Here is a 24,335-nt window from a genome sequence, read left to right on the forward strand (position 1 = left end):
CACACACACACACACACACACACACATGCGTCTTGATCGCTTGGGCATACTGAGTTGCCCACTCCATTTTATTGATTTTTTCCCTGTTGGTTATTATATGCAAAATGCTATGAGGCACTGGTACAGTTGCGCCATTGTTGGTTTCTTCAACCCAAGCCAGTCTACGTCCCACACCCACAAGTAGCCTAAGTACACATTTGATAGTGAGTTTTAGGTTTGATATGTTTTAAATAATCAATCATAACACCTTTGGAGCAATATCTAATGTGCAGACTCTCTCTCTCTGTCTCTCTCTCTCTCTCGCTCTCCCTCCCCCTCCCCTACCCTCTCTCTCTCTCTCTCTCTCTCTCTCTCTCTCTCTCTCTCTCTCTCTCTCTCTCTCTCTCTCTCTCTCTCTGTATATTCTGTATAATTAATTTTATGACAGGTTACTTGGTGGTGATCACATTTCACCTGCCAGTAACTTACCACCACCACCACCACCATCATCATCATCATCATCATCATCATCATCATCATCATCATCATCATCATCATCATCATCATCATCATCATCATCAGGAGACAAGCAAACTGAATTTAGTTTATATATTGCTTGTCAAGTTACTCCACGAAAATGCAGAATCAGAAATTATTTCTTTGAGATCAACCACTCTTGCTTTCTGATTGGTTGCTGCTGAGACTGCCCCCTCGCAATTGCGGAAGTGATTGTTAAAGTTCACCCTGCTAGCTGTCATAACAGTTCTGTGAATCTGTGTTGTTGTGTGTTGTACTGTTCTGCTGGTACAGCTCGATCAAAAATCACCATCTCACCGCAATGTCTTTGACATTCGAGGGAAAAGTCGTGCTCGTCACTGGTGCCGGAGGAGGTAAAACTGTGCATGCAAACTTTACAGCTAACCTAACGTTACCGATGCTGAAAGTTGTTGTAAGTTAGCCGGGTAACGTTAGCCAGCAGTACTAACCTGCTGCTTGTGAAGACTTAATGAGAGTGGCGAGTAACGTTATCAAACCATTGCAGGAATATTTGCTATAGATGCGTCGCTAATTGCTATGAGCTAGCAGGTTAGGTAGCTAGCCAGTTGCTGGTAAGGTGGTTCATGCAACTTGCAAATCGCTTCATTGTCAAAGCCAGCAGTAACCTAACGTTAAATAATATTAATTTGCCAATGCTATGTGACACCCCAGCGGGGGGTCTTTTAAAACCAGTTGATATATAACGTTATTAAACAAATCTTACTATGTCAAAGTACTCTGACTGTAGCCTGTGTGCCAGAGAACAAAGTGCAATTGTGTGAAAGGTCATATCAGGCTACCATAGCAGTCCCTGTGTTTTTCTGTTGCCTTATTATACAGCTGTTTTGGCTGTGGTGCAAATCCACTGACATAGGGCCTCTATGTCAGTGGATTTGCACCACAGCCAGGACCCATGCATAACCTTTGTCACAGACAATGTCAGTGAATAAAAACATACATCTAGCTTTGTTGTTTGTCATACTATCATGTTTTAATCTGTAAATGTTTGCCTTGAAATATCACTGTCCTCATTTGTTTCCACAGGTCTTGGCAGAGAATATGCACTGGCGTTTGGTGTGAGAGGAGCCTCAGTTGTAGGTAAGTAAAATACAGTATATTCATTTTAAAGCCTATATATACTCCATCTATATTGCAACGTCAGGAACACGAGCACCACCCAGTATCCTAGTCTACCAGATCCTAGTTTCATTTATTACCTTGACAGCACTTCAGCACATCAGTAATCTGTAACATCTCCCTCAACGTAAAAGTTCAAATTCACTGAATAGTGGGTGAGAAGGGTCGTTAATAATTCTGTCATCTTTACTTCTTAAGACTTCATACATACTACTTTGCTGCTTTTGTGACTTCCCTAAGATTTCGGAGGCCATGTTTTGTTCACTATTTTCTGCAGCTCGTTCCTCCTCTCGATGTTCAGATTACTGTACCACATGATCATGTTAAAATATAAGATGCTTTCCACTAGGCTCTTATACACAGTTTCCAGAATATTTTGGTTCAAGTTGAAATTTCTTAAAAATGTTGTCCGTATTTTCCTCAAAGGTAAGACTGCTGTCGATGTATGTGCCAAGGTATTTAAAATCACCAACCATTTGGCCATTAATCATTATTGGCTGCATTAAATCTTTGCGGTTCTGTATGATTAACTCTTGTCTTGCCTTACCTTTCATTTAGAGATGTAACAATACGCGTATTCATGTTGAGCTGTTTACGTACGAGGCTTGACGCATTGCAACCCGAACAAATCTTTCACTGCTGAACAGTGCAAGTCTTTGACAATATCATGGTAAACTAAAATGGAGACGAAAAAGATGAAAGGTGTTAAAAACACATTGTTGTAAATTGAAATAAAAAATGTAAATTAAATTTAAAATAAATAAGTAAAAAAAAAAATCAAGGCTATTTCTCTGGCATTTCTACTTTTACTACCAAGCCATCGAACCGAACCGTGAATTTTGTTCACTACTAACATTTATTTTTAAGGAGCTTGCTAAAGACCAATTCTGAAGAGTTAAAGCAGCTAGCAACTTTTTCGATTGTTATTAAACATAAATTTAATATCAATGCATCACATCTTACCTCTAATAGTAGACGAGACCAACGCAGAGTAGTCTCGCTTGAAGCCCGAGTGAATCGGCCAGTGGTTATTCTCTCTGTGGCCAGGGCAGATCAGGAAGTGAAATGAAACGGTTTGCAGCAGCCACTTCGGCCATAACCACAAAATAACTTCCAAAAACCTGTTAGAATATAACGAGAGATGTTCGCGAGAGTATGCGTGGCGTTCACATTGTTTATGCTATGTTGCTAGGCAGCGCGAACGGGTGAAGGCAGGCAGCTGCGTTTCACTTCCGGGTTTCACTTCCGGGTTTAGCCGGTCCGGCGGTAAGGAGAGAGAGAGAGCCCCCTGTTGACGCGAGTTTAGACAGACACAGACTTAATAATCATCTAAGGGAGCAATCTCCGATTCACACGGCTTTGGTCTCAGCTACTATTATAGGTAAGATGTGATGCATCAATATTGTAATTATACTGTTTAATAACAATCGAAAAAGTTGCTCGTAGCTGCTTTAACGCATGGTTAATATAGACTGTTTCTCAGTATCCAGCAACCAGAACTCTATCATCATCAGCATACTTAAACTGAAATTAGCATTGATCTTGATCTAGATTGATCTTGAACTCGACACAGAGAAAAGCAGTGGTGATGAAATTGTCCCCTGTGGTGCTCCTGTGTTCAATACAATCTCATCTGACTCACTACTGACTCACTACTATCAGCAAAATGACTCAGAGAGGAAGTCTCTGATCCAGCGAATGATGCCTCCATTAATCCCTAGATCACACATGGGCAAAATGCGGCCCCAGGGCCAGACCTGGCCCCTGGACCATCTCAATCCGGCCCCCAAGGTCCTCAAAGAAAAAAACAACAACCCGCAAAAACTCAATAAAAGATAGAATTATGTTAATAAATCTCATCTGCTAGAGCCATTGGATTTGGATCACTATTATATTGGGATCGGGAGATTAATAAGAAATCACAATGGGAGAGAGGGTTAAAAATAGGGTGACTCCCGCGAAAATCAGGAGTGTTAGCAGGTATGATGTCCAATGTGTGGCCCTTCGCTTACTTGATGTAAGTCAGTATGGCCCTCTGGAAAAAAGATGTTGCCCACCCCTGCCCTAGATCCACAAGTCTCTGCAGAAGACGATGTATTTGCATGCCGTTAAAAGCAGAGGTAAAATCAATAGAAAGAACTCTGGCATAATATGAGTGGAGACTTGTAGATGCTTCGCTAAGGTATTAGACAAGGTTACAATCGCATCTTCTGTACCCTTCTGGCTTTTGCAAACTGTAGGTGGTCTAAGCAGCTAGATACAAAATATGTATGTCTGCTTAGAACTCTGTCCAGACATTTACATAAGATGGAGTTAAGTGCAATATGCCTAAAATCGTTTAGTTCTGAAGCTCCAGGGGTTTTAGGTGTGGGCATGATGTTTTGAAGTTTTCCATAATTTGATTACTGTACCCGTCTCAAGCAGGAGCTGAAATGGCTTATAGTCAGAACTTTAAATCGTTAGTAGTACTATCTTTTAACACTCTACTTAAGGCCATCAGGCCCTGCGGCTTTGTTGGGCTTAGTACAAGCCAAACTTGAAGCACTTTCATGTTCTGTGATTGTAATTGGAATGTCTTGTGGGATAGAGCTACACACTTCATTACGCTCAGTACAGAAGTTTATCTGATCAAATCTGCTATAAAATTAAGTCATTAGCAAAGGCTGGGGAAAGGTGGGACAGAGGAATATGTTGCTGCTTTGCCTCCCTGTCCATCATTTGAATTAGACCTTCCCATGCAGAAATGTTACCAACTGAACACTAGAGCATGGCCTGCTTAGTTCTCAGTCGCTCTCTGTGAAAGTTAAAGACTTGCATGTGTCGCACAATTTGAGAATTTCAATTCAATTTAGATTTTGGTGAATATATCACTCAATACTTACAGACAGGTTATAGCAGTTATGTGCAGGCATTGGCCATTACAGTTAAAGCCGCACTTATTTTTGAGCCTAAACGGTTAATGATGCAGGAATAAACATATGTTCTCCTCAAAATAATAGCTTTACCTGCTACTAGCTTTCCCCTGAACTGTCCCCTGAACTCTGACAAGGAATCAGCTTTACTGCTCCCTTCCCTAACCCTAATCACCAAGAGAGAATTGCACAACTTGGCCCGTTATAGCTAATCTTTTGCTTCATTGCATTACAGTGAATGACCTTGGGGGAGACATCAAAGGGGGCGGGAAGAGTTCTGCAGCTGCTGATAAGGTGGTGGAGGAGATAAGAGCCAAGGGAGGCAAGGCTGTGGCAAACTATGGTGAGCAGTCTCTTCTCTTCTCTTCTCTTCTCTTCTCTTCTCTTCTCTCCTCTCCTCGGCACACACATCATTTGTCTACCTTTTACCATGTCTTATCTCTTTTTCTCTGTTTATTGTTACATTATAGAGTTTATGTAATGGCACTCTTAAGAACAAGACTGATGTCTGTCAATCTGACTACCACAGAGACTGTGAGACTCTGTCAATAACTTGGATCAGGGGTTCCCAAACTGTTTCATCTTGGGACCCAAAAGATAAATTGTGTGTCTCCCTGCGACCCAAACTCACAAAAAAACATACGGTAATGAGTTGCCATGATGACCAGTTGGCGACCCACCCCCCACGGGTCCGCGACCCAAATTGGGTCCCGCCCCATAGTTTGGAAAACACTGACTTAGATAAATCTCCCTCTGTCATGTATGTGCATCTTACACCTGTGAGGGAAACAATTAATCAAATAACTAATTGACAAGACACTGATTTTACCTTTTGACTTTATTTGGTCTTTTTAACTATTAACGATGTCTTTGTAGATGTATCGGAGGTATCACGGCGCAAACGCACTGGATTCGCACCATAAGCGCTCTGTTTTGCTCCGTGCCGGTCACAACTTGTACTGACTTCATGCCTGGCTGGAGTGGCTGCCCACGGGTGCTCGCAGCTCGCGTCAAACATAGAGCAGACGCTGAAACTCTCACTGCAGGGGGCGCGAGCCCCCCGCCCGGCCCGGCCCGGCCCGGCCCGGCCCCGCCCCGCCGCGCAGCGCCCCGCCCCGCACCGCACCGCCCCGCCACGCCCCGCCCCGCCTCGCCCCGCCCCGCCCCGCACCGCGGCTGGTGTGATCGGTCTAGTCTGTTAACAATGAAACTGCCTGCGCTTCCAGACGCCTCGACTCACTTCCACGTTGGCTCCATTTCCACTGTGTTTGCACCGTTACCAGGGCGGTTACCACGCATACCATGAACACCTGCAATTACTGATCTTTTTTTATGATCCAGAAATAAATAGAACACATTAGTGTACGAAGGTGATGGATGTATCATTACATCACACATCACTACTGAACTTACTGAGCACATTTTGTAGCCATCTCTCCCGACTACTTTCTAAACCTATTCATATGTATTTGTGTATTTATCTAAGTGCAGCCAGCATAAACCGAGCTGAGCATCAGATAATATAACTCGAGCTATTCTCATAGAACAACGCATACAGTAGATGCAGTATCCTTGAAACCCGATTATGCAGCAAAACATTAAAGATTCAGCATGTATCATGAGAATTAAATTAATGTTTTATGAACATTCTCCCCTCTTGCATCTATAGATTCTGTAGAAGATGGAGAGAAACTGATCCAGACAGCACTGGATACATTTGGCAGAATAGGTAAGTGCTCTGTGTGCATGACATCATTCCACATCAACTAAGTTGTTTTAGCAGAGCTATTACCGGTACCTAATAGTATTTAATTGTTATATTTTTTTTTCCTTCCAGATGTTGTTGTTAACAATGCTGGGTAAGTTATTATGCAGTAATATCTCCCTTATTATTTACTTACAGTATCAAGCCAACTCATTTCAGAGTGGTCATTTTATTGCGGTTACCAGGTGAAAGAGATTAAATGGATTGTTGCTTTTCTTTACCCAAGGATACTTCGTGACCGATCTTTTGCCCGGACGAGTGATTTGGATTGGGGTAAGTATTTTTAAGCATTAGATTTCCTTGCTACAGTACCGTGTATCAGTGAATATCTTATCACATTGTTTCATTTCACCCCATACCCATGATGATTTAATATGTGCTAGTACTAGTAGAAGACTATTTGAAATTCAAAAACAGGAACTAATTTATTTTTATTTTTTTATGCTTATTCAGCGAAGCAAAGCATTATTTTACATTAACCAATCAAATGCGAGCAAGTTTTTTTTTAATCCAATGAACAGCGAGCTACATTCTAATCACAATGTAGCACCGACCCCGTAGTACAACGCAGTTGAAAAATGGAAACAAAGTTTCTGAAAGCTGATGAAGGAGATACATGTGTCACTGAGACAGGAGTAAAAAAACAAACTGCGATAAGCAAGGACTGAATAAACAGGTGGAGACGGGAAACCGTTTGACACTTGGTGCGACAAATGAAGGGAAGCGGTTGTTTGTTCTGCACTATGTGCTCAGCCAGCTTTCCACATGGAGGAAATCCCAGACCCAGACACAACGCTGCTATGCGCGCCCTCCCATATCTGACCTCATTGCCGGGAGCAACTGATACAGCTGCAGCTCCAGTGGCAATGACACAATGATCTGTCTCTCACAATTTACAATCGTCAGTCAGCATCAAAATGTGCCATTGCTTTGGCTGTTCTCTACAGACCTCCCAGGGGTCACCTGGTAAGAAGAAAATATGTGGAAATCCATGCGATAGAGAAGAGAGAAATAAGTGTAGTATGCTGACTACCCCCCCCCCCCAAGGCAGTGAGTGTTTTTTTTGCTTTAAGCCCTGTGAGAGTGGAATTTCACTTTGGCATTGATATACTATACTATTCCTAAAATATCACATTTGACAGTTGAATTAATTTTAGTGACACGAACAGCTTTCTTAAAGCTCAAACCCAGAAAGCCCAGAATCTTTGATGATAATTTGACATTTTCTGGAGCTACTATGTCGACAAGGCATGAAAGGTTAGCTGTGTGAACTCAAAGAATATTTGCTTGAGCCTTCACACCCAAAATAGATAATATTTTAAGTTATGAATGGATTTGGCACAAAACTTTGTGCCGGTGGGCGTGGGTTCTTACAAAAAGTTGTATAACTCCCGAATGGATTCAAGTAACACCATCGTACCTTTGTGGAAACTATGGTCACGGGGAAAGGAAGAATTTCAAACTGATGTCCTCATGTGGGCGTGGCAGTGGGTGTAGGTTCTCACAAAAATGCACATATCATATAATGGGGTCTCGACCGAGTTTCAAGATATGGAGACCCTGTCACGTTACCTCATATCACAATAGCAATCAGCTCTCAACATATGTCAAGCGTGACGTCTGTCATGATGTGTGTCTGCTGAGCCTGTGACGTGGCAGTACTGTATATATAGCCATGGTCAGCGCGTCATCATCCTCTCCCTGATCGTTCACCTCAGTGGCTGGCTGTACCTGGGCTGATCGTCTTCTCTGGAGCTGTGTTTCACCCCTCCTCCTCCACCTCCAAAACTGACTCCTCGGACTCCAACTCCCATAACCCATCACTTCCTCACCTCCAGCCATTTTCTCTCACCCATGCACATCTGCCAGCCAATACACCAGATAAAGAGGCACTGATTTGACAGCTCAGTGTTGCACTGGACTGCTGAGCTGCTGGTTTGGGGGTTATTCTTTGTTGTGTCATACTGCACACTCCACAGATGCATTATTTAAGTAAGTTGGGGTTTGTTGTAGTTACTGCTGTTCCTTAGTTTAATGATTTAATGAGTATTTTGAGTTGACTGATTTGCTGGATTGCCTTTGTTTGGTTTGAGTTTGTCTTCCCTCGTTTATCTGAACACTTGCTATTGTGTGCTTTGTCCTAGCTGATCAATCATCTGCCTGATGCATCTGACATCTGTGTCATCTGTTTGAGCTGACACTGACATCTGTCTGTTCTACCATCTGTCAACCAACTTCCTACAAATGTGAAAGAATAAACACCTACTGTATTGAAACATCTACCTCTGGTCCTCATTACTCTTAACTGGCATTCCACTTGTCAAGGCTTGAAAGAGTGACCCACACTAGTCAGTTTTGTTCAAGTATCATCCTTTAATTGCCCCTGAACTGAGAGGGAGGCACACCAACTCACTTGAGAAACTGTCATGATAAAATTATTATTCTATTTCTCTTCATACTCATGTTCCAGACCTACTCTACTTATTAGCAGCTTTTTTTCTATTCTAGCCTTTACTGAGTTTTATGTATCTGTATAAGTGTGTATTGTTGTTCAAGTTGCTATTGTCATCCCTATACCGTTTTGCCCCCTTGGGAGTTTAAAAATCGACTCCAGTCTCTACTCCACAAAGCTGTTCTGTTAAATAGTTAAATGTTTGAAGCACTATCAAATATCACATTTTGATTTGTGTTATAGCATTGTTACTGTATTGTTATAGCATTGTTACTGTATTGTACTGCTGCTCTTGCTTTCCAGACCTGATTCACAGAGTTCACTTGAGGGGCTCCTTCATGGTGACCAGAGCAGCCTGGAACCACATGAAAAACCAGAAGTTTGGCAGGTAAGGAGCCCAGCTACGTACTAATGGCTCAATGGAATGGAAACTTTCCTAGCCCCATATATTTTCTTTGATCAATTATTTATTGAAATACATTTTTAACATACAAGAAAAACACAATAAACCACAAACCTCTACAAAGAACATGAAATACAAATGCATACATAAACACAAACAAACTCACTGAAGAACACAACCCCCCCCCCCTCCCCCCACCAACCCACATACGCGATTAGCTCACAGCATTTTTGCAGATTTGACAAAATTATCCTCCGCCTCAAGAACTTGACTAGACCAGAACTTGGTCCAGTCTTGACTCCGGAAGTCTGCACTTCAGGAGATGAATGTGAATCAGGGCATATTTACCTTCACACATTATGATACCCGGGTTCCAACTCTGGCTTTACTCATTTGAAACCCTACACTATGTCTAGTGCTCCCATCGTGTTTTGTGATGCAAAACAATACATCTCTATACTAATTAAAGCTTAAGACATCTAATAAGATTATGAGTCTTTGAGTCACAAAAACAAATAAATCAATCAATTTGATTAATCTCTGAAAAATTGGAATAGTATTTTAATCAATCTGACAACTTTTCACAGCTAAGCTGTCGAGATGTGTCCTGCCGTTTATGTGCTTGAGTTCATTAAGCATGCACATGGCGTGGTGAGACATTGTTTAAATGTACTGAGTTTAGCAGACATCCAGTATGCCCCACGTTTCCTCCTCAACTGAGCTGCTCTGTCTTTTGAATGCTAATATGCAGAGCCAGATCACATAGCCAACGTTCCTCCCATGTTATTCCAGGTAACATGCACTGTCTCCATCTTGGTGACAGCCAGGTGCTGTGTCAGCCAGACAGGGCGTCTGGGGCACGCTGTGGGAATATGTCAACCCTCTGTCTCCTGCTTGTGGGCAGAGGAGTCTTATGCCAATGAGCAGATGTACCAAAGAACATGCTTTGGCCAGACTCTGACACCTCCAAATTGCACCATCAGGGACAGATTTCATGTCGTTGTGGGCTATCCAAACACACATACACACACTATCCAAACATCACATACACACACTATCCAAACATCACATATACACACTATCCACACATCACATACACTCTGTTGTAGGCATTTGATGATCGGGGTGCCAAGGGCACTGCACATACAGTTTTACAGGAATAGGACAAGACGACATTCAAGTGACAGTCCATTTCATACAGACATGGACACAACAAATACTTGCAGTTTCATTGCAATGAGAAAAGCATTCGGAGAGTGGCTTGTTGGTCATTAACAGTTGTCATTAAGAAAGTCTATAAGAAATATAATACATATATATATTTTATATACAAACATTCTTTCAGTGATTTCCTGTAAGCAAAAAAGACGAACAAGCTAAATAATTTATGATTTCGTAAAGTATATTTTATTAGGGTTTCATGCAGTCACGCAAGGGCAAATTTACAATTCAAAGTTTCTGTGTAGTCATCCTGAACAAAACTGAAATAAATGTGCATTTAAAGATAAAGCTTCAGTAGAGACATGAAAAGGTGAAAAGTCCAGCGCCGATTTTCCACCACATCGATGGCAAGTACAGGAACGAGCTGAGGTTTAGAATAAAAGTATGTGCAAGTGAAGGCATGCTAAAAATCAGTGAGCGCAACCGAATAGGGCAAGTGTGCGTAAGTACAGCACAAATGCACAAAGGTCAAGCCCAGCTGTAGTATCGATGGGAAACTGGGGAGTAGACAGCATTGTATAGATAGAAACAAAGACATGCTTACAGCAAGCAACAGTATCGACTGACAATGGATTATGAAATAAAATGGATGAAAGTGGAATGGAGTGACGGAATTTGTGTATCTGGTAGGTCTGCTTATTACAATCACATAAGCAGGCTGCACGCAGTCAGACGCAAGATGGGGCAGTGGTGGCCCAACGGTTAGAGAAGCCAGCTTGTGACCGGAAGGTCGTCTGTTCAATCCCCGGGACCGACAGGATAAATCTGGGTGGGGAAAGTGAAAAGGCAGCGCTTGCCCCTCCCTCATTACCACCACTGAGGTGCCCTTGAGCAAGGCCCTTAACCCCAACCGCTCCAGTGGAGCTGCTCAGTTGCCACAGATCACTGTGGTTGTAGTGGGCAGCATCCAGGTGTGAATGTGACCAGGCCGCTCCTGACTCCCCTGAATATATATTTTTATATATATTAAGCTCAGACACAGGAAAAGAAAAGAAAGAAAAGGCATACATTCCTATATTACAACGTGGTGCTACCAGCCGCATAAGGTGCTTATGTGCGAGATGTTGTGCATGGGATCCCACGCAAGGGGTCTAGTCTATGAGAAATCAGCAGGGCGAGTTACTTGTCGCTTGTTTTAACCTCATCAAAGTAGACCAGAAACGGGTCCCAGATAGTTGAGAATCTTTTAAGTGAGTTGGTCCTCAGGAACCTGAGTCTCTCCATCTGCATACCTTGAGACCATGTCCGTCAACCACAGCTGAAAAGAAGGTGGAGAGGGGGACCTACATTCCTTCAGAATGAGTCTCTTGGCGACAGTCGTCCCCTGTGTCAGAGACTGCTGCACAGCCGTAGGGAGGAGCAGAGAGGATTCCGAGCAGCTGAATAAATGAAGGTTAAAAAGAAAAAAGATGCATAGCAGTCTGTTAGTTGACTGCGCTGTCTCCTCACTATTTTGTGTGTCCATGTGTGTATAAGGGAGAGATTGGAAGAGAGAGAAAATTATATATGGCTGACAAATGCCATCCCTCTTCAGTGTGTGTGTGTGTGTGTGTGTGTGTGTGTGTGTGTGTGTGTGTGTGTGTGTGTGTGTGTGTGTGTGTGTGTGTGTGTGTGTGTGTGTGTGTGTGTGTGTGTGTGTGTGTGTGTGTGTGAACTGGGTGGACGGGGGTATAAGGCTTAGAGACAGAGAAAATTACCCCTTTAGAGACAGAGAAAATTACCCCTTTGTTCCTGCTGAATTACAGTACATCATCCAGTCACCTTGACAGGCGAATGCTTCGTCTTTAAATTGTCTCCATTTTTGAATGCACATCTCGTAAAGAAAACGTGACACTGTGAATGAAAGACTCCCTACATAGTTACATTCTGTCACATGATTCCCTTCGAAATGAAAAACGTGCTCCTTGTTAGAATGCTTGATAGTCTCGACATGACCTCTGTTATACGGAGGGAGAGACTCAGGTTCCTGAGGACCAATTCACTTGGAGTGTTTTTAACCATTTGGGACCCATTTCTAGCCTACCTCGATGAGGTTAGGGCGGGGTGACTGACGGGTGACTTCCCTGGCTGGTTTCTCATGGATTCCGGGCACAATGACTGCCATGTAATGACGTTTACATGGACTTGAGTATCCCGGTTATGAGGCTTATCCTGGTTTTGATCATATATTCGGGATATGGCGTTTACATGATGGAAGGAACACAGAGAAAGCATCTTATTCATATTCCTGTATACATGATAAATACCAGTACCTCGGTTACTGATTACTACAGGCTATCTGCGCAGGCGCTTGTAGTGTTTACAACACCGGCGTGCGCTCGTGAGTGAGTGCGTGACGTCTTTCATTCACCTATTTTGGACCAAGACTGCGCTGTGCTGCTTTACTCACAACTTCTTTGTGTTAAAAGTTGACTGTGGCTGTTGAAAATCAGGCTACTTTGGGTAATAGCGGGCTTAGCACTATACCTGAATGCCAACATCGCTTTGCAGCTTTGGCTTATCCACCTTAATATCGCCAGCAATGGGAGAAGAAGGCAACAGGAAATATTAAACGTGTCCGACACTTTTCTATTATGTACTGTATGATAGAGCAATAAGGTATAGTATAGTTTGTCTGTGAATCTTAGGGCTTGGTAAAAAAAAATAGTGATTTCTCCCCCGATATGAATCGATATTCATTTGAAGGAACTAATATGATTCATAAATCCCAATATCCCAGCCCTAGTGGATGTGTTTATGCATGGACGCATAAATGTCAATTTGTGAGACTATTTGTGTGTGTGGGTGTGTGGTGGGGCATCTGTGACATCCATTACTGTGTAGCGATGGCCGTCTCTCTGCATTAGCACTGACTGTGTTGCCTTGGGGTGTCTGTGGGCAGAATCATCATGACGTCGTCAGCAGCAGGCATCTACGGTAACTTCGGCCAGGCCAACTACAGCGCCGCCAAGCTGGGCATGCTGGGCCTGGCCAACACCTTGGCCATCGAGGGACAAAAGTACAATATCCACTGCAACACCATCGCTCCCACTGCTGGCTCCAGACTCACACAGACCGTCATGCCCCCAGGTAAGCCAGACTCACACATACAAAGTAACATTATGTAAATGCATGCAGTAGGACTACATGATGTGTGTGTATCCATGTGCAGACACATTTCTAACTGCAGCCTTTTCTTCTGAGCTGTTGTTGAATGTAACTGCCATGTTATGTTGATTTACAAAATGTGAGGTAACCGCTCTCCTGTTTCACATGCACATTTGTTGTCTAACTGTTCTAACAGCCACGGTGAAATCATGCACCCTCTTAGTACTTTAAAAGGTTTTGCAGTGTCCTTGATTTAAACTGGAGGCTCTGGCCACCTTCATTTACTGTCGTTTTTTTTTTAGAAAATCTAACACACAAGTACTCCCCCAATATACACAGAAATAAATAATATTACAGTGAGTGTGCATATGTTGAGCACCAGTGATGTCATCAGAAGACTGTAGTTGATACAACACAATGATTCAGTGCCTTCTGATGACATCACTGGTGCTCCACTTAACTCAAGTCAACTCTCAATAACGGTCAAACTAAATCAATGTCTGCGAAACTGTTTACATGTGTGAGATCATGTGCAAAATAAATCGGCATTGTTTTTCGGTGAAGTGTCCCTTTGCGTTCTGTTAATTCATCACATGAACAGCCCAGTTCACTCACCTGCATGTGGACATACTGGACAGACCAGTTCACTCACCTGCATGTGGACATACTGGACAGACCTAACAAATGCTGCACCATGAGCAGTCATACCATTCTCCTTCACATGCTACATCATACTTATTGTATAAACAGAAGAGGCTCTACTCTATATTATTATGATGATGCGTTTTGTTTTTCTGTAGACCTGCTGGAGTCTCTGAAGGCAGAGTACGTTGCTCCCCTGGTCCTCTGGCTCTGCCATGAACAGTGCCAAGAAAATGGAGGACTCTTTGAGGTATCAGAAAATAAATGAAACACTTTCCCTTTCTGAGAGAGGGGGTAATGTGCAGCCCCCATTTTCATTTCATTTCATTTCATTTTGTATTTGTTCCTGTCATGAAAATGCACAATAGTACAATATAAATTTGGTCACACAATACATGTTTGAATGTGCAGCCCCCACTGAAGTGCCGTTACCTTCGTGTCTTTTCAGCCCATTCTGTCATTGAGGGCAGTTTCACATTTTCAATTTCCACAAACACAGCCACTATTTCTATTTCCTGTCTGCTTTCTTCTCTTTCTCCTGACGTTTCATCTCCTTTCAGGTTGGGGCAGGCTGGATTGGAAAATGTGAGTACTTTTTTTTTTAATTTTACGTAGGAAATGTCTGTACTCATCTGCGATACTTAGTAGCCCCTGGTACACGAGTATGTGTGGTGTTTGTAATATTCAATGACACCCTTTATTTGTATGTGCCCTTGTGTGCAGTGCGCTGGGAGCGTTCTCAGGGCCGCACTCTGAGATGCAAGGAGCAGAGCATGACTCCAGAGGCTGTCAGGGACCAGTGGGACAACATCTGTGATTTTACAGACGCTACCAAGCCTGCTAGCATACAAGGTCAGCAACACATGGTACTGTAGTACACACACACAAACACATGTGCATGTGCTGTGCACACATGCATAATAACAGACACAAAAGTGTGCGTATATACTGCCTCTGTGCCCCAGTTGGTTAACTTGTTATGATTAGCTCGATGTCTTTTGTCTAGGGCAGAGGCGGGCCTCCCCCAGGAGGGCTTCAAGCAGTTTCAGGGGAGGCTCAGTGAAGGAAGTGAAAAGAATATTAATTAGTTAACTTATCAAAAGGAGAAATGTGCCTAATGTGTTATTTGGTTAAGAGATAGTTCAGAGATACAGTAGTTTTGCAGAATGTGACAGTTTTTCCCACTTTCCCAGAGGCAGAAACTAATAAATGCCTTCAGACAGACCTTTCTTCTATATTTGGTGTAGTCTGAAATGTCTCAAACAGCAATCTCAGGCTATCTTGTCTCATCTATAAATGTGTACATGAACAGGCACCGCGTGTTCTCTGCGATATGGTAGAACCCCTGGGGGCCTTCGGGGACAGCCACCAGAGGTGCTGCTGTCATAGGGAACTGCAAAGAGCCGTGCCGGAAAACCTCCCTAGGCAAAAACAGCCCTCACTGTTCAGGGGGTCAAAATGTGGAACACACTGCCCACACACATTAAACAGGATCATAGCTGGGAGCATTTTAAAACCAATCTAAAGGAGTTGCTGAAGAATAACTACCAATGTTCCCATAATTGACTGTTCGTGGGTTTGTGGCAATACAATGTGTATATCCTTTGTGTAGGATCGTTTGTGTTGCTCCATGATTGAATGACTGACTGACTGATTGACAAATCTTTATGATTTTATCTATCCTTGTTTATGTTTACTGTATATTTTACTGCCTTTTACTTTACTTTGCTTTTAACAGGTGCTTTTAATAACATCAGGGTTGGGCATTGCAAATTAGCCTAGGCAACAAATGCTGAGATACATGTCATCAGACATTGACAAAATGTTATATGTTGTGTATCTGTCCCATATATAAAGGAATGAAATGAAAATTGTTGAGTTTCTTTGGGATCAAATAACAATCATGATCCCATAGGCATCCAGGAATTGAGCGCGGGGGGGCTCCTTTTTCCAAGCTTTGTCTGGGGGGAGGCCCACAGTCTCAGACTTTGAAAACCCCTGATCTAGGGCTCAAATAGCCACCAGCCGGTTAGCCGGACAATTACAACAGTGCTTGTTTGAGCGAACATTAGCATACACAGCCATGACTTATCAGTGAAGGCAAGGCACGTACCTCTATTCCAGCACTTGTATTTGGCCCGGGTGGCGTGGTCATCTCTCTTCACAACACGTTGGTTCACTGGGCCAGCACGAGCAGGAGGAAAGCCATGCCCTCAGCACAGCTCTCCAGGACCGCGAGAGCTCGGTCGATGCTGCCGGTGTCGTGCGACTCCACAACGTGAAGAGGATGGTTGACAAAAGGCAACAGACGACTAAGGCGTAACACACACTGAGGAATATCTAACATGCACTGTAGAACATGTACACGTAACACACACTGAGGAATATCTAACATGCACTGTAGAACATGTACACGTAACACACACTGAGGAATATCTAACATGCACTGTAGAACATGTACACGTAACACACACTGAGGAATATCTAACATGCACTGTAGAACATGTACACGTAACACACACTGAGGAATATCTAACATGCACTGTAGAACATGTACACGTAACACACACTGAGGAATATCTAACATGCACTGTAGAACATGTACAATTGAAGATGTGAGTACCTGATATGGAGTGGAAACAAGACAGCAGAACCAAAACCTCATCTTGAAGGAGACAAATGTAAAAATGAAATCAGTGAAGAAGAATAAAAAACTGTGTCAGCAGCAATGCAGTAATGCTTCCAACGAAGAATCAGATAAAGCCACATTGTCACTGCAGTACTTTGACTATCTTGTAAATCAGCAGTTCCCAAACTTTTTAGGCCGCTCACCCCCGCAGGTGGTGGCTCAGAGAGAGAGAGAGAGAGAGAGCAAACACCTTGCCCGCCCAGCTGCTCCTATGCATAAAGAGCGCACACTGTGGCTGTGCACCATGGATAACTTGACACTGCAGTCTCAGGGAGAGATGCATGATTATTCCTAGATGATTCCTAGTAACAATAACAATACCAATGGCCAACTACTTACCCATATGAATGTGATGGTGGGCCTGTGGCTGCATCTTAGCTCAAAGCTCTCCGATGTTGCGGTGGCTCACCTGGTAGAATGCGTTCGTGGTTCGAATCCGACCCGTGGTCCTTTGCCGCATCTCTTCCACACTCTCTACCCTTCCTGTCAACCTACTCTCCTATCTAATGCCCCCCCCCCAACAAAAAAAAAAGATCTCCGATGTTTGCCACAATTGAAGACAGTATATCTTTATCAATGGCGTCCAGTCTTTGCTGATATTTAGTCTTCACTACTACACTGCTGCTAGATTACAAAGGACATTTTTAAATGTCATGTTTTTACTTTGTGAAAAATCCCACTTGAAGAAATTACAAATTACAAACCGCTATTACATTTGTCCTCTCACGAAGCAGCTCACGCGCGCACCACACAACAGGGGGAATCCCTGTTGTAAATTAAGCTGATGTGAGAGGGGGAACCTTTTGAAACAACACGGCCTCAATTAGTTGTCGGTAGAAGAAGCCCTGGTCCTGTCTGCTCATCGGTCGACACAAAGACCGTGAGGCTGTAGAACCTGCGTGGGATATACAGAGAGTATGAGACATCAAACTAATAAGGCAGAGAAACAAGATGAGCATTGTTGCCTCAAGGTCACGTGTAGACAAGAAGATGGCAACTGTTGATCATTATTTCTCTCCGCCTCCTCCATCCCTGCCCATGCACTCAGATCAGATGTACAATAGAAGAGAGGGCGGTGGTGTTAGCGTTAGCTCAGCTGAACGGGGGTGGCAGTCCCACAGGGTCCTAACTAGCCTCATTAGCATGGCTTTGTAGTGCCTCCTCATTTGTAGCTTATTATAGAGACTTGTTGCTGCCTCTGTTCTGTAACAGCCTGCTGCTGAGTAACTGTAATTACTTAGTGACTTTACTCTTCCTACTCACTTGTTTCTGCACCTCCATTTTCTCCTGTTTGATTTGGCTGATTCCACGCTGAGTCGTATTACCTGGATGGATGCATTTATATTCTATTTTGAAGCAGTAGGCAAATTGAGGACAAATGAAGTGTGAACTTCAGTATGTAGACGACTGTATTTTAGAATAGGGCTGCTGATCCTGGAGCAATCTGAGATCAGTATTCTTACTGAGCATACACACACTGTAAATAATACACTAATTTCTTATCGAGCTAATCAACCGGGGGAACTCAGCCGATGTGTGGACTTGACAGATTAAAGTTTGCCATGGCAGAACTTTTCGCCATAGGTCATCCGGGTAGTGCAGCGGTAGATTACCTGCCTACCAACACGAGGGTCACAGGTTCGAGCCCCTGTGTTGCCTCCGGCTTGGTCGGGCATCCATACAGGCACAATTGGATGTGTCTGTGGGTAGGAAGCCGGATTAGGGGTACAGTATGTGTCCTGGTCGCTGCACTAGTGCCTCCTCTGGTCGGTCAGGGTGCCTCTTCCGTGGGAGGGGAACTGGGGGGGAATAGCATGATCCAGCCACGCGCTACAGTATGTCCTGCCGGTGAATCTCGCTGTCAGGTGAAAAGAAGCGACTGGCGACTGCACATGTATCGGCGGGAGCATGTGCTATTCTACAACTCTCCCCAGATCAGCAGAGGGGGTGGAGCAATGACCGGGACAGCAGGGGGAACTGAAGTGCAATTGGGGAGAAAAACATAATGATAATAAAAAGTTTCACCATAGTTCGTATTGACCATCGTATTCATCTGTTGTTGGTCCTTGTTTCCCTACTGATGTTTAGTTTTGTGAACAATAGTTCCACTTAACAAGCGCAAAATGAATGAGAAGTTGATTACTGCTATTCAAAGTTTCGGGGGTACACTTCTCTGCGACTTTACACCGGGGTCAGAGATTCATATTCTTCAGGTTATCCAAGCTACTATCTCGGCTTGGTGGTCAGTGTGTAATGGGTTGCATCGAGGGTGAATTTGTTTATCTCTCTCCGTGTCCCCTATGGCTGTCTCTCAACCCCCCATTCTCTTGTGTCCCCCCCTGTCTCTCTCTCTGTCTCTCTGGCTTGCTCTCTCCCTCCGTCTCTTCCTCTCACCTCTGTGTAGAGTCTCTGCATACACTGGTGGATGTGCTGTCTAACGTGGACACAGAGGGAGGAGTCACTGCCAACCCAACAGCGTCTGTAGCCACTGCATCCTCGGTCTCCGGGATCAATCCTGTGAGTAAAGTCGTCTCCATGGCGCCCCTACATGGCTAATTGGTGTCCGACTCCCTGAACCCTTCAGGGTAAAGTACTGTGTGCTAAGAGGTGCATGGATATGTGTGTCGGGGGGGAATATGCAAAGTAAGGTATTCTATTCTTAATTGCACCTTATGTGTAATATGCCGATGACCTGCTTCTGCCTTCTAATTTGACTACACTTGACCCTTTCTATGTGCATTGCTTTCTGCTCTTACTTCTCAGCAGCCCTCTTCACCTTCCTCTGCTCCCTCCCTTCTTCCCTCATATCTTATTCCTTCCCACCAATGGCACCATCCCTTTCCACCACCATCATCTCCTCAATTTCCTCTTGTCTCCCACCGGTCGAAGACTCTGAAATGGTCTCCGTCCGTTCGTCTGTCACGCTGTAATATTGCCTCTATGTTGTGGGGAGGGAGGGGGGGGGGGGGGGTGCTAGATACAAAACACACCCATTGAAAACTGAGATGAGATATGAAAACTGGTGAACCATGTGAACTCAATCACAGGGTCAGCGAGCCAGAAATGTAGCCCTACACTTACTAAACATAAAGCAAATAAACCCACCTCTGGGTACATTCCCATTTCTCTCGATTGCCTAAGTGAAGTCACGCCCTCTTACTGGTTCAGGAAGGGATTTCATTTCCTAAAATGCTAAAGAGTTTTAGTTCGACAAACCAAGCGAGTCCACTATATTCAGAATCACGAGAAACGACAGAACATTTAAAAACAATAAATTTTGACGCCCCTACTTTTCATGTAATTGACTTCCAAATTTTGGTTAACTGACGTGGTTCAGTGGGAGACGATGTGTTTACGATTTGCTTTTTTCCGCCCCTTTCTGCCCTTTGCCCTGTTTTCACCACTGTTAATCTGTCCCATCAATGTTTCTCTCCATCTGGGTCTGTACCACTGATTTCCTCATATACATATACTGTACATATACTGTATACTCTATATCTTCCTTCCTACTGAGGCTGTTTGTTGAGCCTGTAACAGTTGGTTGATAATTAATTCTTGCTTGCAGTGTGGAGCTGTAAACTCTGACGGTTTCAAACAGTCAACTCATGACTGTTTAATAACATGACACTATACTTAGTCATAACCTTTTCAACACAACTCCTACAAGATAAATAAAGTATAATTCATAGCTTTCACCTGTGTACATAAAACTTGTGCCAACTCACATTTGTTTTTTAGAACGCAATGTATAAAAGACAGGTGGAGCACAATTGAGCAGTGACAGCTCCCGCGACAGTTGCTCGTTCACTGTGTTCTCATCATGAAATCATGTAATCATGAAATCATGGACTGAACTGGTTACAGCTCACAGGTGGCTGAGTCATAAAACATGGACCACAAGTAGAATTGTATGTTGGGATATCACATCACAAAGATATCCTCAAACCAATTTCTGTACGAGTGGGTGTGATGCATCATAACTAACACAACAGTAAGAGTACAACTTCATTTAGTCAGCGGATTAAAATATTTTGTCACATTACTTAAACAGCTGACTGTACGATTTATTCACTATCTTATTTATTTCACCAAAAACTTTTCCCCTCTTCCCAACTTTCTTTGTAAAATGCAAGCAGTGAATTTCTTCCATTTTGTTTAGCTCTCAGTAAACTTGTATACCAGGAAGTAGTTTCAATTCACTTCAATTTAGTTGGAATTAGTCATACCAACTGATTTCACAATTGTGTTGTCATTGTGTCCGTATTGCAGGAACAGCATGGATTACAGTCATCATCGCAATTTGATAAATGTTAGTCCATTCAGCATAATTGAATGGCTTGTTAAAATATGTAAACGTGTTTTTCTTTTAGATTTGTTTTTTAGACATTTTATGTTTTATTTGATAGCGAAGTGTGAGAGAGAGACAGGAAGGTGTGGGAGACAGAGAGAGGGGAGGACATGCAGCAAATGATTGCGGGCCGGAATTTAAACCAGGTCGCTTCACATGAAACACTACCTCACTAGCCTGCTGCAATAATATCATAACTTGGGTTATTAGCAAATGTTTAATGATGTTCACTCTCTGCATAGTGCTCTCCATAATTATGTGTGTGTGTGTGTGTGTGTGTGTGTGTGTGTGTGTGTGTGTGTGTGTGTGTGTGTGTGTGTGTGTGTGTGTGTGTGTGTGCGTGTGCGTGTGTGTTTGTGTGTGTTTATTGTTTATTGTTTATTGTGGATCCCCATTAGTCTGCACCAAGGTGAGACTACTCTTCCTGGGGTCCAAACACATATCATAAAAACGAAAACATAATACAGTAACATTGCTGATAATTATAACAACACAAAGACAAAATGAGAGTGAATCACCTCACTCTATTACAAATCAAACATTTTTAGAAGTTCATGAATTAGTACAGTGTAGTGTTATATAATATAACATAGCATATTGCAGTACAATACAATTCAACATATGTGTACAATAATTAATAACCCAAAGTTATCACATTATTCATCACTGCATGTTTTAACTTTTTCTTAAACAAAAATTTGTTACTTGCCACCGTTATATTACTTGGTAGATTATTCCAATACGCAACTGCTCTATACATTACCGTTCTTTTCAGAGCATTGGTTTTTGGTAGAGGTAGAGTGAATTGAGCATCTACTGCCTGTCTTGTAGTATAGCCATGTCTACTCTTAGTGGGGTACAGTTGTGAATGTAAGCCCTGTGGTTTCCCAGTGTTCCAGATGTTAAACAGAAAGGTTACCAAGCTGCATGCTATTCTTTGTTCCACTTTGATCCATGACAGTGCGGCATGCATCCCCTCTACACTGCTCCTCATAGAGCAGCAGAGAGTGAGGCGTGCCGCCCTGTTCTGGGCCAGTTGGAGTTTGGCCAGGTCTTGTTTAGAGGCGCTAGACCATACAGTTGGGCAGTAGTCTAGGCGGGATAAGACTAAAGATTGAGTCACCAGTTTAGCTGTACTACGAGTCAACACCAGATTAGCACACCTTCTGATCATTGAAGTAGTGCTGCTCATTCTAGATACCATGCAATTAATTTGTTTTTTACCAAGAAAGTGCTTCATCAATTACCACCCCCAATAATTTAGCATCTCTTACCTGTTCGATATCATCACTATCCAGAGTAAGATGTAGTTTTGGATTTGTTCTTAATGTGTATTTGGATGCAATCATTATACTCTTGGTTTTCCCAACATTTAACTTTAACTTATTTTCACTTAACCAGTTTGACACAATCTTTAACTCATCCTGCAGCATTTTATTAACAGACTCAGGATTCTTTGCCGCTACGTACATGGTAGTGTCGTCTGCAAAGATCTCCATTGCTGCATTATTCAGAATCAGAGGTAAATCGTTCACAAAAATGGAATACAGTAATGGACCAAGGCAACTTCCTTGAGGCACTCCAGCATGGAGGTTCCTCATCTCAGACAGTGTACCATTAAACATTACGCATTGTAACCTACTTACCAAATAATTTCTCAACAACTTAATGGAGCTTTCTTTGAATTTATATGCTGCAAGTTTCATCAGCAGAAGCTCATGATCAATAATGTCAAACGCTGCGCTAAAGTCCAGAAGTACAGCACCGACCATTGACTTCTTGTCTATATGTTTAAGCCAGTGGTCAGTAAGTGATGTGAGTGCTGTGCCAGTGGAATAGCCGGTCTTGTATGCGTGCTGGTGTTCTGAGTTAATGTTGTTTGATTCAAAATATACTTGTACCTGCATGTATATACTTTTTTCAAACAGTTTACTTAATACAGGCAGTATGCTCACAGGCCTACTGTTTGGTCCTGTGAAGGACTCCCTGCTGTTTTTTGACAGCGGAGTGACCTTCGCTATCTTCCAGGACTGTGGAAACACACCTTGCTCAAAACATAAATTAAATATGTGACACAAAGTGTGTGTGTGCGTGCCAAACAGTGGCACGCGCGCGTGCGCCACTGTTTGGACTGGAGACTTGGAACAAAGTCACCATGTACCCCCAAGACAAGCATCACCATTGTGTCCCCATCTGACTTAGCTGAGTGCTCGATGCGTGTTTGTGAGTGTGTGTAGTGCTAGACGTGTGTGTGTGTGTGTGTGTGTGTGTGTAAATGCCTGTATTTGTGTCTGTGCCCTTGCATGCGATGGTGTACTTTTGCTACAGTTATGCTCCTGTGCGCTACTGCTGTACTTTTATGTATTTCATGCCAAGTACCTCTCCAACTGCATAGAGGGCTTCTCTAGGGTTGGTTAAACCCTATATTAAACTATAGTGTGTGTGTGTGTGTGTGTGTGTGTGTGTGTGTGTGTGTGTGTGTGTGTGTGTGTGTGTGTGTGTGTGTGTGTGTGTGTGTGCGCGTGCGTGCGTGCGTGTGCGTTTGTGTGTGTGTGTGGGGGGGTGGCTGGGTGGGGATGTGTGGGGGGGTGGCTGGGTGGGTGGTGTGTGTGTCCCAATGTGACCTAGCCTCTTGATACAGTTTGTGGTCTATGTGGATGTTTTCTCCTTGTATTATGTTAAACTTCCAATATGTTAGGGCATAGTCATTGTCATATAATGCCAATGATAATACAGCATGTATAAAGTGCTTAATATAAAAACAGAAGGAACACATGTAGCATACTGTATATAATAAAGACTAACAGGCTGCATTGGGGATCATTGAGGGTTTAAAAAGATCTGCAGTATAACTAGGGGCCAGACCTTGTGAGCTTAAAACGATAATCCGTAAAATATTTAAATCAATTCTAAATTTGACTGGCAAACCATGCAGAGTAGAAACATGCCTGACAGTATGTAGTTATTGGAACTGCTGACACATTTGTATGCAGATGCTGCTCAGCTACCACAGGGTGAGCTATTGTCCTTTCATTGAGACAAAGAGAAAATTCATATCTAGTTTTGAGGTCTAAAGGAAAGGAATAACGTTTCAGCTTCCTGCCTCTATATTTTGTTCTGTCTAAAAGCAGAGCGAGCTCAAGTATGCCTGCATTTTAACAAT

At 43.0% G+C, this 24,335-nt stretch overlaps 1 protein-coding gene across 1 annotated transcript in view; it reads left to right on the plus strand.

Annotated features, from left to right (window-relative positions):
• Window positions 1-743: 743 nt before the first annotated feature.
• The window catches only part of hsd17b4 (hydroxysteroid (17-beta) dehydrogenase 4), a 35,493-nt gene continuing 11,901 nt past the window's right edge, over window positions 744-24,335 (plus strand). The window contains exons 1-12 of the mRNA XM_083643949.1: window positions 744-869; window positions 1,561-1,614; window positions 4,801-4,908; window positions 6,235-6,294; window positions 6,403-6,424; window positions 6,557-6,603; window positions 9,086-9,170; window positions 13,288-13,475; window positions 14,294-14,385; window positions 14,696-14,720; window positions 14,859-14,987; window positions 19,229-19,341. Of these exons, the coding sequence (XP_083500075.1) occupies window positions 818-869; window positions 1,561-1,614; window positions 4,801-4,908; window positions 6,235-6,294; window positions 6,403-6,424; window positions 6,557-6,603; window positions 9,086-9,170; window positions 13,288-13,475; window positions 14,294-14,385; window positions 14,696-14,720; window positions 14,859-14,987; window positions 19,229-19,341 (975 nt within the window). The 5' untranslated portion in view covers window positions 744-817. The remainder of the gene's footprint in view (window positions 870-1,560; window positions 1,615-4,800; window positions 4,909-6,234; window positions 6,295-6,402; window positions 6,425-6,556; window positions 6,604-9,085; window positions 9,171-13,287; window positions 13,476-14,293; window positions 14,386-14,695; window positions 14,721-14,858; window positions 14,988-19,228; window positions 19,342-24,335) is intronic.

This window comes from Poromitra crassiceps (genome assembly GCF_964638095.1).
Source record: "Poromitra crassiceps genome assembly, chromosome: 10".
Taxonomy (NCBI): domain Eukaryota; kingdom Metazoa; phylum Chordata; class Actinopteri; order Beryciformes; family Melamphaidae; genus Poromitra; species Poromitra crassiceps.